We start from the raw sequence: 17,263 nt of genomic DNA on the forward strand, positions 1-17,263 counted from the left end.
AAAATACTGAGTCTAATTTCTATCTGAGTCTATGACTTTTTAACTTTGGACAAAGCCTGCTAAACAACACAATGTTCTGCGCTAAGAAAAAAACAAGATGCAAACATAATTTTCGATGTGCAAAATGTGTCTCTCACTTGTATTTCAAATGTGTTTTGAAGTACTACATGTGAAAACCCCACTTGCCTTGTAAATGCAACAGTCAGAACACATCACATTATGGAACAGTTGTTGAACTTTCCCTGTGTGATTCATGCAGACGTGGCTCTCTGGGCTTTGTTTTTGCGGCTCAGTGGCGCTGTCAGCATCACCTGCACCATCCTCACATCCTCTCTGTTCAGCCTCACGTCTCTCTCTCTCTCTCTTCTCCACAGGCTCTGTCCATATCCATTTTTTGTTCATCTGTCCCCGGCTGGCCTGGAAATTGATTGGCTGTGCCGCCATTATAGACCTTTCAATTTTCTTAATGTGTGTCTGAGGAGAAGGAGGGAGGTGAGCAAAGATGAAGATTAGAAAGTTAAGACGCACCCTCCTGTGAACTGTGAGGTTTCCTGGAACCAGTCATGCCACACCTGTCCACTAGATGTCCCTGCTGAGTTTCTCAGCTGCTCCTCATTAGCTCCTCTGTACATGTCGGGGGCGGCTTCCAATATTTTACAGCCCGACTGGTTGTTGTTACCTTTCTGAATTACCTGCGGACTATCTGAAGTGTTTTTCTGATCCCGTGACAGCCCATGAGCCTGATCATCATAAACAGCCTTTTATGCCGCCTGCTGAGTCTCAGACAGTTTCAATGTCCTGCTGGTATTGTGCATGCAGGCTTACTGTCACACTGTCAGGGCTTACTGGGGCACTTGAGCACAACTGAGCCATCATTGATGTTATTAGTAACACCTGTGCTTTCCTTACAATGATGAGTCAGAAAAGGAAAAAGGTGACAAATACAGTCTTCTGTACAATCTGTAAATTGACAAGATACTAAATGCACAAATATGTAACAGCCATGATGAGCACTGGATGTATTGTACTGTAATTAAAGACAGTCAATATAATTTTTCCTATTGATATTGGGCTTTTATTGTGAAAGGGCTCAGTGCTGTGTTCCTTGGAAATGATATCAAATGTATCTTTTATATTAAAGTGTAACTTTATTCACTCAATGCCTTGCATCCATATTGTTGTTTTTCTACTGTTGCTGCTAATATTGTTGCAACCTGTATCCAGCGTGCATAGCGTATTGTAGAACTTCAACTTTTAAACCTTTCCAACATCACATGGCAATTCAGAAAAGATGTTCAACGGTAAAAGTGAGTTAGTCCTATGTGGAACTCTTCTGACTTTTCCATTATTAGATTTGGCCATTATTAGGACCTTATATCACATTTGAGTCTGGCCCACGGCAGCCTGATAAATTTCTCATGAGCCCCCACCGGTGAGGGGTAACCGCCCACCCCTGGATCAGAGGCACAGTCTGAGCCTGGCCTTCAGATTGCCTGATGGATAAACCTTAGCTGCCAGTGTTCTCTGGAGGATCTGACCTCTGAACTGGGGCCCAGCTGCAGGGTCTGTACGCAGGTCCTGTTTGTTCTCGCTGTCTATCTTATCTCAACTGCTGGTTTCATGTCAGAGCAGATGGAACACACAGACTCTATGTAAGCTTGTGGCAGGTATACAGCGCAACCGCAGCACTGGAGGAAACAGCGTGCTAAGGGCCCTGCTTCCAGTCAGTCCAAGGACAGTTTGATTGTGCGAGGGAGGCCTGCACCTGCCTCTTTGCACCGCCTTTCATACAGACAACGGTTTTCACATAAAAAGTGAATGTGTCTTTCCTGCTTTAAGGATTTGCTTTACTATATTGATTTAGATATTAGTGAGACATTCAATTCTGACCAGTCAGTGATCGGAAGCATTTGAAAACATCTGAAATGTAAGTTGGATAGTTTGGAGAAGTGCTCCTTATCAGACAAAGCCACTAGATGCTACCAAATAAAAAATAAAATAACTGGACAAACAGGAATGGTGCATATTTCACTGTAGTAATCCAGCATTTGTTGTGGTTATACAAGATCTAGTACAGTACCAACTGCTTTTTATCCATCTAGACATTTTTTTTGTTTTTTTGGTGTGAGTTGCAGAGTTTTGGAGATATTGTCCATGTGTTGCATTAATGGTGAGATGTCTGCTTCTCTCCATTATAATGGAACTAAATTGCACCAAATGGCTTGTGGTGCTTGTGAGCAGCTTCATGTAGATGGATAAGTAGCACTACAGGCCAGGGGGGAAAAAAAAGGTTGTTACTGTGTTTAACTTAAAGGATAAATCTGTTAATAATCTATATTTTTCTTCTTGAACAAATGAATAAACATCAGCTGCAAGAATTAATCACTCCTGTACCCCAAATCTACAGCTGAAATAAATGCACTATTTCCTCCTCCTTAAATGATGTTTGCTTAAACTTCAGTGTCCAGCTATTTTTGGAAACTACTGAGCCTTTTTTAAAAATGCAGCTATATGTATCTGAGAGCCCTTTTTAAACTTTTACATCTTCAGTGAGCCAACAGGCTTGAGGCTGAGGGTGTCAGAAAGTATTATGAGACAGACTAGCATGTTTATTTTAGTGTTTTCATGGGATTTGATGATGATAACAGAACCGGTGAATATCGACAGCCTCGTCCCCTGAGTCGGTGGCTGGTCCATCTTGGCCACTCCTTCAGGCATGTACAGTGCTCTGAAGTGTGTGAGCATCAAAGGCAACAGGGGCACATTTCTGTTTCTTTGTGATGTTACCTTTTGAGATGTATGGATGAAAAGCAATGCGTCATATAGCCATAGCTTCAGCCTTCACTATTTTCTGACTGTTTATGTGTTTTTTATTGCTTATTTGTTGTGGAGGACTCAAGAATTCAAAGGCTTTATGGTCATACATTGGCAGTCACATATACAATCATACAGAGTACAGGTGGATTCAGACGATTCAAACAGTGACATTCAGTCTCCGCATTTAACCTCTCTTGGTATCAGCAGCAGTGCGCAGCACCCAGGGACAAACAAAAAGAAAAAAAAAAAAGGGCACCAGCTATATGCAATGGAGCACCAGCGCACCAAAAGCCATGATGCATTTATGATGAAACAGTTCCAATTCCAAGTTTAGATTAAATCGTGTTGTTATTTGACTTACAGTGCAACAACCGCTACAGCCCTGTAATAAAAACACAGAGAACTATTAACAATTCACCATTTAGAGGCCAACTAATGTTCTAACATACAGGCAGCCTGTATGGCACAGCATCACGTTTTTACCACCAGAAGGGCATCCTGGAAGGCACGTCACATACTTCTCGTCATGTTTTAGCGACTGGAAAAGAGCCTTAGAGGACACTTTATCAGCTTTATCTACTGGTAGGTTTGTTTTATCTACCACAGGGACATCCAAAGGAACTTTTGGGATCGCTCCAGCAGTGGTCAGGGATACTGACATGGAGAACTGACCTAAGTTTTAAGTTTTTTGTTAACTGTTTTGTTTTCTTCTCCTTTATATGTATATATTTAGCCTTTTTAACATGTCCAAAATTAACCTGCTCTAACTCTATGCTTTCACATACAGATTTGACAAGCTTCCACTGTGACGACTGGTCAAAAAACTCAGGATAATGTAACGTGATGCAGTGTGAGCTGTACTGTTGTAAGAGCCTCTGCTAACCCTCATCACTGGCAGGTAGAGAGAACAGCCTGCAGGAATGTTGGCTCCCAACTACTGTATAAACTATGTGTTGCGGCCTATGATTTTTTATGAGTTCACATTCTTTCAAATGTTCACCATGACGTCTGTGATTGCAACTGAACAAAGCCGAGTGTCAAGCTCCTCTTATCAGCCTGCCTGGTCTTTTTTTTTCACGTATGCTGTTTGCAGAGTTCCACTGGTGGGCAGTTTCCTTCAGCGACACCATCGGCTTTTAGCCTTTTAAATGTAGGGGCCATTCTTGAACTGAATATCTCGCTTCGAGCATTCTGTCAGACCTGCTGAAGTGTCCTTGAGCAAGCACTGAATGCATACCAGCTCCGGGGAACAGTTGTAAAATTGACCTCTGGCTTCTGTATAAATATTCAAGGAAAATCAATGAACTATTACATTATTTCACATTGTGTAGAAAATGCATTTTACTGAATATCAATAAGATTTAATTCAAGTCTACCTCAGCCGCTAGAACCTAAAGGTGCAGTGCACTCATAATACATTTATCGACTGAGAATATTAAATATAAATGTATAAGCTCCAACACAACATGCTATCAGCTGCCAGGTAAACAGGATCAATACAGATGTTTATTTAATTTTACTTTAAATCAGTGTTACTCTACATAAATTCCTCAGGCAGGCGAGTCCATCAGGAGGCGCCATAATGAGTGTTTCCCTTGAAGCAGTCAGTGGATATTTTTATCAGCGGTGGAAAAAATATTCAGGTCTTTCACTGAGGTAAAAGTACTAAGACCACACTGTGAAAATAGCCCACTACAAATAAAAGTCCTGCATTCATTTCTAATGACGGAAAAGTATGCAAGTGTTATCAGTAAAATGTACTCAAAGTATGAAAAGTATCGATGCTATGCAGCAAACTGACCTCAGCTTCATTTAGCTGAAGAGGGAGGAAGATTTTCTCAACATTTCATCAAGTTTATCACAAATAGTCACATTCTAATCTGGACATAATGCATGTATACATGATAAATGGAATTAAAGCTGTAGTTGTTCCATGCCGTATGATTTTTCTACTGTATTGCTATCAAATGACTGTCACTTAAAAGTGATTTAACACAATTGTCAATTTGTGTGTAAAACATCAATAAACAAAGTTCAATAAAAAGAAGAAAAAGAAAGAAAACAGTCACATAAAATGGAAATATTCAAGTAAGGTACTATACGAGTATAAAAATGAGTAACTAACTTTACTAACTGTAAATGAATAAATGAACATTCTTAAATTCCCCCAAATTTCTATGATCTTTATGTGAATTCACACACAGTTTCAGTTTTCATATCATTTAGTTTCAGTTTTAACAAGTTACTTTCAGTGAAGACCGGTTTCAGTTTCTGAAGTGGTCAGAATAGAATAAATAATCAAGTTTGGCTAATAACAACTACTGTCACGTAATAATAACTTTAATAGGCTAATCATTTTAATAGGCTACTAGACATTAAGTTTTATGAAAGTTACACTGGTTGGAATCTCTGTTTTGTATTGTATATTAGTAATGGTTTTGTTTTCTGTCCGCATGAAATAAACATTATTCTTTTAATATTCTTCTAACAAGCTTATTTAAGTAGAGAAAACTGAAACATATTTTATATGACAGTACAATAGTCTACTGCTATTTAAAATAAATATAAGATAGCTCTGTTCCAGGGGGAAGTTTATTAAGTCTCATTACTATCGATGACACATGTAGTAGTCACATGACATTTGTATGAAAACCCCTTCACTGACATGTTAAGAACGTCCCTACACAATGTTTGAAAATGAATCATACGGAGATTCCTGCGTAATAACAGGTGATTGTTGGTTTATTGAAAACGCCGGGTTGAGGGTGGAGCGAAAAAAGGCGGAAGAAATGCTGCCTTCGGGTGCCCCTCGTAAACTTTTCAGAGAGTTTTCAGAAGCTTGTACGTGACAAGGACCGCAGTAGGTGTGTCAGGAAATAAAATGCGTCATAGTTGACATAGTGACACATGTTGGAAGTCCACAGAGCTACAGATGGATACGAATGAGGAAATACACAGCGTGTGAATGTTTTCATAAACAAACTGTTCGTTGTGTTTCTGTAGTTTTGTATCATTAGTCTGAAGCTCAGAGTGACTGTCAGGGAATGAAAATCTGCACGTAACAGATGTGCTAACATCAGGGTGAAGCTGATTTTCACTGTCTTACCTCATAATATCAACCTGTAGTTGGTCAATCATCAGTCCAGCTTCATCTTTGCTGGGCGATTCTGAGATATACGGAAGCCCAGTTCTGCAGATTAAAAAAAAAAAAAATCCTAATGATTTAGTATTTCAAAATAACTCAAAAAGACTTACAGTCTCAAAATAACTCAAGATAATGACTTAGTGTGTCAAAAAGAAAGACTTCATATTTCAAAATAAATCAAAATACAGACTTAGTATCTCAAAATGACTCAAAATAATGAGTTAATCTTTCAAAATAAAGACTTCCTATTAATCAAAATAACCAAAAACAATGAGTGAGTGTCTTAAAACAACAAGTTAGTAGCCTATCATAAAATAATGTGTTTGTATTTCAAAGTTAAGTATCAAAACAGTTAATAAAATAGTATCTCAAAATAAAGAGTATTTCAAAATAAAGACTTGGTATTTCAAATTGAAGTTTTCATGTCTGAAAATAAAAAAAACAAAATGCGTAAGTATCTCAATAGCCATTATGGTCATGTTTGGGCTTCCATAATATTCTGTCAGTTAACGTGTGTTTTATTGAATGGTGAATGCTTCAGAGTTTCACACTTCCGCATTAGTAATATCAGCTACTCTGAAAGAAGACACTTTTCCTGTAGCCTCGCGCTCTGTTCGCTGACCCTCACATGAGTGTCCATATTCCCGACAGCACCTCAAGGCGACATAGAAGCAAAAAGCCCCACAGAGCTTCGTCTCCTCCTCCTCCTCCTCCTCCTCCTCGTGCAGTGTCGTTCGGCTCTCTCAGTGTATTTCACCTGCGCTCCCTCCTCTCTCGCTCACTCTCTGTGGTATGTTTCGGACTTTCCACACCTCTCCCACTCTGCAGTGACATATCTGTGACCGAACCTGCCGCTGCTCACACGGACTTCAGCTGCTCACTTTGAAGCTGACCAGAGGTTCACACACATCCTCACACACACTTTAGAACAAGGATGGATTCAGCCGCTTCCCTGTTGCTGGTGTTCCTGAGCGCCGGGACGCTCCTCCAAGGTAGGAATATCTTCAACACACACATACAGAGGTGTTTTTTGACATTAGTCGGTGCGCTGTAGCCAGGTTGTATGTTTTTTGTGTAGTTTAACTTAATGTAGTCGAAGCAACTCACACCTGAAGTTAACACTCATATGTTTAACATCATATTCACGTGTTGTTGTGGTGCTGTGACAGAATAAACTGTTGGAGGCTGTGTGGAAAATATATGAGCGGTTCGAGCGCTTTCCCCTGAATACAAATCAGCCGCTCACCATTTCAAAATAAAAGTGTCGATTAAGAGAAAGACGCGTATCTAAACTTTAAACGCCTCATGTTAACTCTGTTGTAATCTGTGTTCTTGGCCAGTGATTGATTAAGCTGGGGGCCTCCAGGGGGCACCAGGGGGGCCTCAGCAAATTAGAGGAAAGATGGAATACAGTGCAAGAAAATTTACCATTGTTGCGTGTATTATGTGAGGGATAATATAGAGTGAGAGGGTTATTATTAGAGCTACAACTATTAATTGATTATTAATTAGTTATTAAATTAAGTGTCAACTATTTTGATGACCGATTAATCGTTTTGTGTCATTTTTAAAGAAAAAAAAAAGTCAAAATTCTCTGGTTTGAGCTTCTTAAATGTGAATATTTCCTGGTTTCTTTACTCCTCTCGGACAGTACACTGGATATCTTTGGGGTGGGGACAATACATGACATTTGAGGATGTCATCTTGAGCTTTGGGAAATACCAATCAACATTTTTCACCATTTTCTGTCATTTTATTGACCAAGTAACTAATCAAATAATCAGGAAAAATAAGAGAAGTAACAGATTAATGAATAATAAAAATAATTGTTACAGGAAAGACTTGAAAAATAGGGGTTGTTTTTCAATTTTGATTGTGCGTGACAGAATCAATTAATCAGTTAATCAAGAAAATGATCGACAGAGTATCCAACATTGAAAATAATTACTGATTGAATGATTGAATGATTTTATTGCCACTGCAGAGTCCATGATCAGGACTGCATCCATAGCAACGGGCTGCTCTTCAGAAATACATCTTAGAATAGAATGAATGTAGAGATGCAACTAATGATTATTTTAATTATCAGTTAATCTGCTGATTATTTTCTCCATTAATTGATTGGTTGTTTGGTCCTTAGAATATCACAAAATGGTGAAAAATATTCATTACTGTAAAGAAATAAGAAAATATTCACATTTGAGAGGCTGTAATCAGAGAATTTGGACATTTTTAGTCAAAATGTGATTAATCATATAAAATATTTATGTGTATATATGATGTGAAATTTAACTATTATTGCATTAATAAGAGAGTTTTTTATTATTTATTCATTCATTATTCAGTTTGTCTTTTATTATTTGGCATATTACAGCAATACTACAGCTGATTTTGACATTTACTGTAGTGGGTTCTCAAAGACATCTTACAAAAGGGGGCCCCAGCCATAAACTCAGGCTATTTGGGGGGCCTCGGTATGGAAAAGTTTGGGGTCCCCTGCTCTAGCCTATAGCTATGAATTCATAAAGAGCTCTGTCAGCTTTGAATGTTGGGTAAACTCCTGCCTGTAAATAAACAGGTGGGTAAAATGAACACAGGTGGGTTTACCCTGCACCAGCCTCCAAGGCAATTACTTTTAATAAAGCCAACTCCCTGCCCAAACAAACAACCCCCCCTCCTCCTTCTCCTCAGCTTCCCCTGCCTCCTCCCCCTCCTTAAGGCCCCCCCCACCTCCTTGCCCTGCGCTGTGGTGGAGCAGTATAATGCGGTGTCATGGATCTGGAGTCAAACCCTGGGGTGAAAATGTGGTCGCTGCTATCAGATCATTTGTTTGTAATTAGGGATGTGGATGTTTAGATTCGCTTGTAATCCAAGCCTCAGTTTGTGTGTGTTAGCCTCGGTGCAGCTTTATGTGTATGTGTTTAGTATTGGGTGTGCTTGAATGGGCCAAAATAAGGCAGAAATAACACAGTCATACAAATTTAATGACTTCTGTCATTCAGCTCAGGCTATCTCACAGTTTTTCCTAAATGTTTTAGACTCCTCTTGCTTGTGTGGAATAGTGAAACACAGAATGAGGATAGTCCATGCATAAAGAAGCTGAATATGCATCATGCTGAAGGGAGGAGAGAATCACCACAGTTGTAACATTTTTCACTTTTCGCTCCTTTACTCAGTGATTTTTTTATGCACATATGTAATATTTTTTAACTCAATGTGTCTGCTATCATAAATCACCTAAAGAGAAAACAAGGCATGAGGAATGTTTGTAACATGGCTAAAAAGCAGCATTGAAGATGCAGTATGCAACATCCATCATTACTAAATATCAGCAACAGCATACTTAATCTTTTTTCTTTTAATGTTTTAAATAATAGCGCTTAGTCTGTTAGCTTGATGCTAACACACAATGGGAATTCCCATTGAAGCGCTAATGGAAATTAGCACCACGATCACAGGAATGTTATTCTAACAAACAGATCCACTTTACTTCACATACTTACCATAACATAACATAATGACATGTATGCTCAGACTTCAAGGCATATTATTTCCCATGCTAACTCAATCTGCTGCTTTATATTACAGCTCAACAGTCACTAAAATATTGTACTGAAATAATTTTAAGTGAGAAATAGGCAATGTAGTAACAGAATCAATTTGATCTGAGTTTTGGGAGCAGTGTATGTTCAGATGACACTTTTTTTTTCCAACTTTATTAAGTAATAAATCAAGCAACTGTTTTGATCCAAGATCCTTTAAACAAATGGTTTCCATGGAAAATCAACAATATTTCAATCAATCAAGAGTTGATTTCATCTAGTATGTCATCAGATAATGTATCAGTGGATGTTTAAAAGTCACAACTTCCATGATCCCCCGCTACTTCATGACATCATCAAACTACATCTTTTGTCACATGCTGATGACATGTACATAGCAATAGAAGACATATGGTAACAACTGTAACATGTTACATTTAAGGTGACTCACCCCTCCAACCTGGGAAATTCAAGAAGGCCCCTGGGAGTCACAAAGCCCCGTGTTGGGAGTCAGTTGTTTAGCCCTGTACATGTCTCTGAGGCTGATAGTGAATGGATTTTCTTGGTGAGAAAACAAGAGCTGCTCTTTGAAACAGTTCAAACACTTACTGAACTATCGGCAGCGGTGGCACCGCTGACATCGTCTGTGTCACTTACAGGATAAGTCAGAATAAATGTTTTTTTTTTTCCTCTCCAGCTCTTTCTTATCTCTGAGTTGTGTCTGTGTCACCGGCCATCACAGAGCTGCTCTTTGTCAGAGCGGCTGGAGGGCGGGCAGCATGTCTGACTGCTGCCTGAGTGGGTATGTGGGTGTGTGTGTGTGCGTACGTGGGAGGGGGGTCATTGGTGGCCGACACTCGACACAGCCAGGGGCAGCAGCTCCATCACTTGATGCTATCTCCTCTGTCTCTGGATCAGTGACTCCACAGGAGGAGGGGAGGCGTGTGTTTTTTCTTTTTCTTTTTTGTTCAGTTTCATTCATGATGAAATCCATATTTATCCTGCACATAATGACAGATAGCAGCACAGTAGATAGCAGCTGAAGTCAGTTTCCAGCTTGATCTGTAGCATTCCTCACATCAAAGGGGGAACGCTTTCAAAGGGACTTTCAGACTCAGAAGTTTGAAGCCATGGGAGGCTTTTCAGGGTGACTTTACAGAGCTAAACTGCCAGCACAGATATGAGTGTGAGATGTGGAAAAAATGTATAGGTGAATGGTAAACACTGTTCAGAAAAGTCATCATTAGTGACAGAGAATGGCATTTCAAGATAAAGGTTTTTCACATTAGGTGTGTAAATTAAAAAGCACTTTCATGCAATTCAGCGCGGTTCCCTGTTGTGTTACCATTTTAGGCCTAGTTGGAGCATTTTAGTTCTGCAGTAATGTCAAAGTCCACTTTAAACTGCTCTGGTGGATATACACATGTTGTGATCCCTATGTATAATATGAGAATTCCAAGGCTTGCCACAACACGCTTTTAAACATCCTACACACTTCAGGGTGTGTAGTAAAGCACTGGCCTTGGAGCTGTTACAATGTAAAAGTTAGTCACTCTCATGGTGAGAGGATCATATAGTTACAATGGGAAGGAGGCTCTAATTTTAAGACAGCCATTAGCACCATCATTTATTTGAATAGTACCACTCCTCTGACGCAGCAGGGGTGCTAATGCAGAGGCTGCGGCGCAAACACAGTCATCCAGAAACAAAATATTGCTTTTCCCCTCGCTCGTTCTTCAGAATTAGGACATAAACCGTCATGTGAGGGCGTTTCGATTTTTACTCTTCAATTATTTTAAAACTCTTGGCTATTAAACCTGATAATGGACTAACCTCCTAGTGATGTAGTTTATTTATTAAATGTAGACGTCAGCCCTGTCAGATGGAAAATCCGACACCTGATGTTTTATGGAGGTGATAAAATGGTACATTTTTTCATCTTACAGCATAGTTGTAACAAACAGCCATTTTATTTTTTTAAAGTTGCTCAGAGTTCTTTTAATGCTAATCAAAATACACATTTTTGAACCATAATTCATATTTAGTTTTGATCTAGAAGATCTACAGATTTGACATGTTATGATTGAGACACATTTAATTGCAGTATTATTTACTGAATTAATCAAAAGATAAAAAGTTTACCAGTGCTTGAGCAGTATTCCCGCCTTTTTTAAACCAGGAAGTGAGACAGGGGTCCAGGGTGTAGCTGACCATTTTTATGCCTGATTAAATCGTGTTTTTGTAAAAATCTGACAGAGTTGATGGAAATCTGGCACACAACTTTAAAGGACCAACATTACAAATAGAAAAAAAAACATTTTAAAACAAAGATGATTATAATAGCACATTTTTATACCCATGTTATCAGTAGGTATTGTTAGTTTTAGATTTTGATGGTTGTCAACATATTTTAAAATTGTTGTAAGTTGTGAATTCTTGTCTGACACAAGGGTGTTTTCTGGCATAGAGCAAGTTTACACCAAGTCACCAAAAAACTTGGGATTAATAATAATTAATAATTTGTAAACTTCTTATTGGTAGGACATGAATTGTCCCAATTGTCAAAAATAGGTGCCCTAAACAAATTTTTGTATCTGGCATCCGGCCATGTTTCTACTTCTTAGCATGATCACTGTTAGAAATATTCACTGGAAAACCACATGGGGAAGTGAAACCAGTGAGCAGAAACTAACCCAGAGGTGATGTAGGACTCTCAGTTGAAGGCTAGATTTATTTTTGAGTTTGCAGTGTTTCCTTTGTTGTTGGTAACAGACCAAAACTCAGTTCATACAACAAAGGAGGGCTTATAAAAGTTAAGTCTGAATGAAATGTAACTTTGAAGTTTTACATTATTTCCTGTTGGCCTAGATCCCTGCGCGGAGTGAACAGAATCTGAATCATAGTATCCTCGCCACTGTTTGTTCAACCCCCCAACGAGACATGAATTCATGCATTATATTTTAATCATCTGCCGGTCCGTTCACATACTTTCACTTTCAATAGCCTATATTTAATACAACACTCAGTTGCTGTGCCAAAGTGTGACACATGACTAAGCACCTATCAGGTTAGGAAATACTATTTATAGAAAGCTACTGGGTGTATGGCAACTAGTGGCACCACAGTGAACACGAAATGAAAAAGCCACTGTGGAAAAAAAGCTCTGGTTGAGGAGGAAGAGAGGTTTCAGGAAAAATGGATCAACTCTCTTTTCATTGGACCTTTGGGTGGGGGGGTCCGATGAAGTAATCTTCCTTTTTCTGCAAACAAGTGACTTAGGTGCTCAAAGAAATTGTAATGTAATGCAGGGTTCATTAACCATGACCCGTGGCCATAAAAAGTTACCCTGTGGTCACCAGCTTTTATCCCCACGCTGCGAGTCTTCACCAAAATGTTAGTTGCACAAACAACCCAACTCCAAACAACAAGCAGTACTCGTAACCACCTGCTACCGATATGTAAGGGTTTCTGAAGTCTGTGTTCACTGAGCCTGCTCACACTGCTAACTCAATCCTTTCAGAAGAAGTGGGAACACAAAAGGCAGACTATTAAAAAAAACAAAATGGCACCAAAAATGTAGAAGTGGGTGGAAGCATGGGTTTAAGTGGCGCAAATCTGACACATCTCAGGATGTGATGCATTTCCTCAATTAGCTCAGAAGTCTATTTTTTTCATTCGAGTCCGCCCTTCAGGAAACACAACATCACAATTCCTGATTCAAGTGTCACAGTTGAAAAAGGCTGTATTAAGTTGTGTTCAATTGCCTTCTCTGTGTTGTTTACATATGTTGCTAAAAATTAACTTTGGCCATCAAATTTAGGGGCTTGGTTGGCTATTGGTTAGCTTAAAAATATTAGCATCTATCTTTCAGGGTTGGGATGTGATTTGATTCTATCACTATACCAGGTTGCCAATTCCATATGTACTTCAATTCTTAAGTATTGCGCTTCAATATTAAGATTTATTGCAATTTTTGTTTGCTTTTTTAACACTAAACTATGTGAAAATGTTGAATCAAACACTTGTAGAGAATGTATATCATGATTCACATTTCCAAAAACTACATCTATCAAATTTCATTCTTTGAGTTTTATTTCAGCAGCATCATTGCTATACTGCATATAAAATTGGAGAGTAACAGATTGAGTTAACAGCGTGAAGCCAGCAGCTGTTAGTCTGTTTCCACAGATCAGAGGAAATATATGCCTGAAAGTATGTTCACACATGTCGTTTCATGTTAAACATGAGAAGTGAACTGGATCTGTTAGTTAAGGTAAAATTACAGCAATTGTGATGCTAATTTCCTTTGCCTCATTAATGGGAATTTCCGTTAAGTGTTAGCATTGAGCTAACTAACCGTTACTTATTTAAATGTTCAAAATAATCAATCAGCATTCACAGTACAGTGATATCGAGTTTTTTCTCCCACTTCTACTATCCTCGCCATTATGAGACCAATCACGAGTCCCTCAACGGGTTTGTGGGTTTTCCTGTGTGGCCCTCAATTATATACTGGCTCCCTAAATTGGCACTTTTAGAAGCCCTGCTACCTGCCAGATATCTATTAGCAACCAGTTAACAACACACACTATAAAATCCACAAAACTGGTACTTTGCCAGATGAACAATTTGTCCTCCCAATGGCGCAGCGTCTTTCCATCTTATTGTCGGAGCATTATTTAAATAAATTTCCCATTTTTTATTTGAATCAGACCTTTTCTCAGATGATACAGCCTCCACTATTATTATATGATTGTACCTGGCCCTGTGGTGTTGAGCTTTGATTCTGTATGAGCACAGGTTATAATTCACTCCAGGCAGGCTGTAATTATATTCCTCACATGTGCTTTGAAAAGGACCTAAATGCTTTAGGTAGGTAAACCGACCTGCCCCCTACTACAAAACAAAATGAAAAAAAAAGGGGGTTGGGGCACCTAGACGAGGTGATGGGTGTGGTATGCAGTTGCAGTTTAAATTGCTTGGCTTGGGGGACGTTGACGGTTAGAAAAGCTATCTCCATCTGCCCCGACATGTAAAACGGCTCGTCTTTTTTCTGGAGGGAAAATACCTTGGTGGGGGTCGGCGGTGGTGGTGGTGAGGGAGAGTAGGGGCAGGAAGGGGTGAGGGGCGGATATGTCAAGACAGAGGGGGGGCACCTACCTTCAACTATACTTCATCCAGCATCCCCAGTAGCCGATTTCTGAAAGGTCACAGTCCGTTTGAAGCCCCACCTAAATCTTTCTGTCAAATGGCTTCAGTTTGATCTGTTATTCACAAACCCTACCTCCCAGCCAACCCCACCCCCTGCCCCTGCTCAAAGTCAGACACACCATTCACATAAACATCCCATAACTTGCTATTGTCATGTGAAAGGGGTTAAAGGTTTACACGGCGCCTTTATGGTTTAAGAAAATTCCACCTCCCGTGAGCTGCTGGTGAAATCTTTTCACTGCTGCAGATGACTCAGTGGGTGAGCTAAATGTTTGATTTAAATTCTGAGAGGCTGACCTTTGGGAGAAATGTTGAAATAAATGGTAAAATGATGGTAAAACATGGCCATACAGTAGCGGTAATACTTCTGATTCAGCTCCACAGTTTGCTTCCCCCAGAGGGCCTGGGTTCCTCGGTGGAGCTGGATTAACGCTTCAGTCAGCAGCCTTGACTGACAAAATGTGGCTCCATTTAATTAATTCACTTGTTTTCGCCTCATTCGCAATGTAAATGAAAACATACTGTCGAATAAATAAAGATCCCAGTGGTGGCTGAAATGCAGACGTCCTTAATAATCCGTCCTCGCTGCTGCAAAATACATCAGCCAGCAAGATGCTTCTACTGTGAAACACAGATAATGTTGTTACTTTACAGAAGATCCAGCATGGAACACTTTTTAATACGTCTTAATCTCACAACTGCTTACCGAAGTACATGAATATTATAAAGTTCATTCTTTGAAGCTATTTTCTTTAATAATTTGCTTCAGAAAGCATTTATGTCTGTTTTTATAGAGTCATCACAAGTTATATTTTACTTAAAGTGCATATTATTTGAAGTTTTATGATGTATTTATCCATAGTCAGTGTTTTACTGGCAGTAAATGCAGCCCTAATTTGGAGAAGCAGCTGGACTACTGCTGTGGAAAGGGTCAGCAGCAGAATGTATGTTAGACCCAAAAAATCAATATCAGTTTAAGTGTATGGCGTATTTAGAATATATTCACCACCTTACTTTTCCATCTGTCTTCTCTGATGAGATACCACCGTTATATAAGCAGCAAAATGATCCAGTATCCAGGAAACAGAGTACCGATATATCTTCACAACAGAAGTATCATGTTACAGTAAACTGCACAGAGCCTTCATGTCTTTTCCATCTGCCCAGGCTGTGACGCTTTATGACAAAGGAGCATGACATAATCTCTCACCACAGTTTAATGACTTTACAGCCGCACAGCAGGTTGATTGGACACTGTGTTGTGTGTCTGCTCGTTGTGTTTAGGCAGTGCTGTGGGTTTCTGTTTGCACTATTAACAGAAAAAAAAACTGCTACTGCAGGGGGAGGATAATGAAAGAAGAAACAGCAGAATCAGACCATCTGGAAAATAAATGATTCTCTCAGCTGGGATTAGAGCTTCCAGTCCCTTTTGTCAAGGTGAGAAGTGTGTCCAATGTTGGGGCCTCACATTCAGCTAGTTTGTAGAGTGGGCTTTCCCCCTCTGCAGTTTTCAGCTCGCCCCGCAAAAAGCACCAGACTCACCGAAATGTCCAGGAAGGAGCAGCAACAGCAGCTAAAATAAGAGAACGAAAGTGAAACTAAATGACATCATGGGGTAAACCCACACCGATACAGTCCCACACACACAACCTGTCATATGAGGCACTGTGACTTGTGTATATTGTACTTTCTGTCCTGTGGTGAGCGTCAGGTTGTTTCCATCTAGTAATAATGTTATGGTGAAAGTCATTTGACAGGTCCAGGGAAGCGTGACTGCATCAAACTGAGAAGTTAAACGCTGTGTTTGGCCAAATCTCAGCGGGAGAGCTGCAGCTTTGTTTAATGTGCAGGAAAATTAAAATTCGATGAAGTCCACCTTGCCAAGAAGCAACTCTGTAGGGAAATGCTGACGGAATGAGGCAGGCAGCAGTGAATGAAAGCTGTTAAGTAACTTGTGTTATCATGCTTGTGCATTCTGATTTATTGACTTAGTTGTTGACGGGCAAAACAGGAGTCAAGCAGTGTGTTCTGAATTTAATCTCGGGAGGATATTTGTTCCATGTGTCCCAGTAATCTTTTTTCAGCCCCCATAGAATGATGAGATTGATATTCTGTTCACTGATGGAACGACTGCTCCTGATGACAGGATGAGACTCGGTGTCCTCTGCCAAGCTCAGGAAGGCATGTAATAAATAACCTGGTTACTGAGGAATTATTGGATTACCTATTAAGGGACAACATTAGACAGTAATAGAGAGTGACAGGAAAGCTTGGTGGCTTGGGGGGGGGTTGAGGGTCCATAGGTTGGTCTCTAAGGCAGTTCAGCCTCCATTTACATGTGAAAGAACGAAAATACAAGAAAGCCTGGCAAGAAAAAGCCATAATCCCTCTTCGGGAAATTACATTTTTCACTCTATTATAACTTTATACTTACACAAGGCTGAAATACACACAAATACACACATGAACAAACAGAGCCTATAGACATGCAGCATAAAGATATCAGAGTGAGGGGGCTGCACGTATATATAGATACATACTTTTTCAA

General features: G+C 39.6%; 1 protein-coding gene across 1 annotated transcript in view; it reads left to right on the forward strand.

Annotated features, from left to right (window-relative positions):
* The first annotated feature begins 6,671 nt into the window (after positions 1-6,671).
* The window catches only part of alcama (activated leukocyte cell adhesion molecule a), a 121,377-nt gene continuing 110,785 nt past the window's right edge, over positions 6,672-17,263 (forward strand). Inside the window, exon 1 of the mRNA XM_084730759.1 lies at positions 6,672-6,954. Coding sequence (XP_084586885.1) covers positions 6,897-6,954 — 58 coding nt within the window. The 5' untranslated portion in view covers positions 6,672-6,896. The remainder of the gene's footprint in view (positions 6,955-17,263) is intronic.

Source organism: Lutjanus erythropterus, chromosome 11, assembly GCF_056507025.1.
Source record: "Lutjanus erythropterus isolate fLutEry1 chromosome 11, fLutEry1.hap2, whole genome shotgun sequence".
Taxonomy (NCBI): Eukaryota; Metazoa; Chordata; class Actinopteri; order Lutjaniformes; family Lutjanidae; genus Lutjanus; species Lutjanus erythropterus.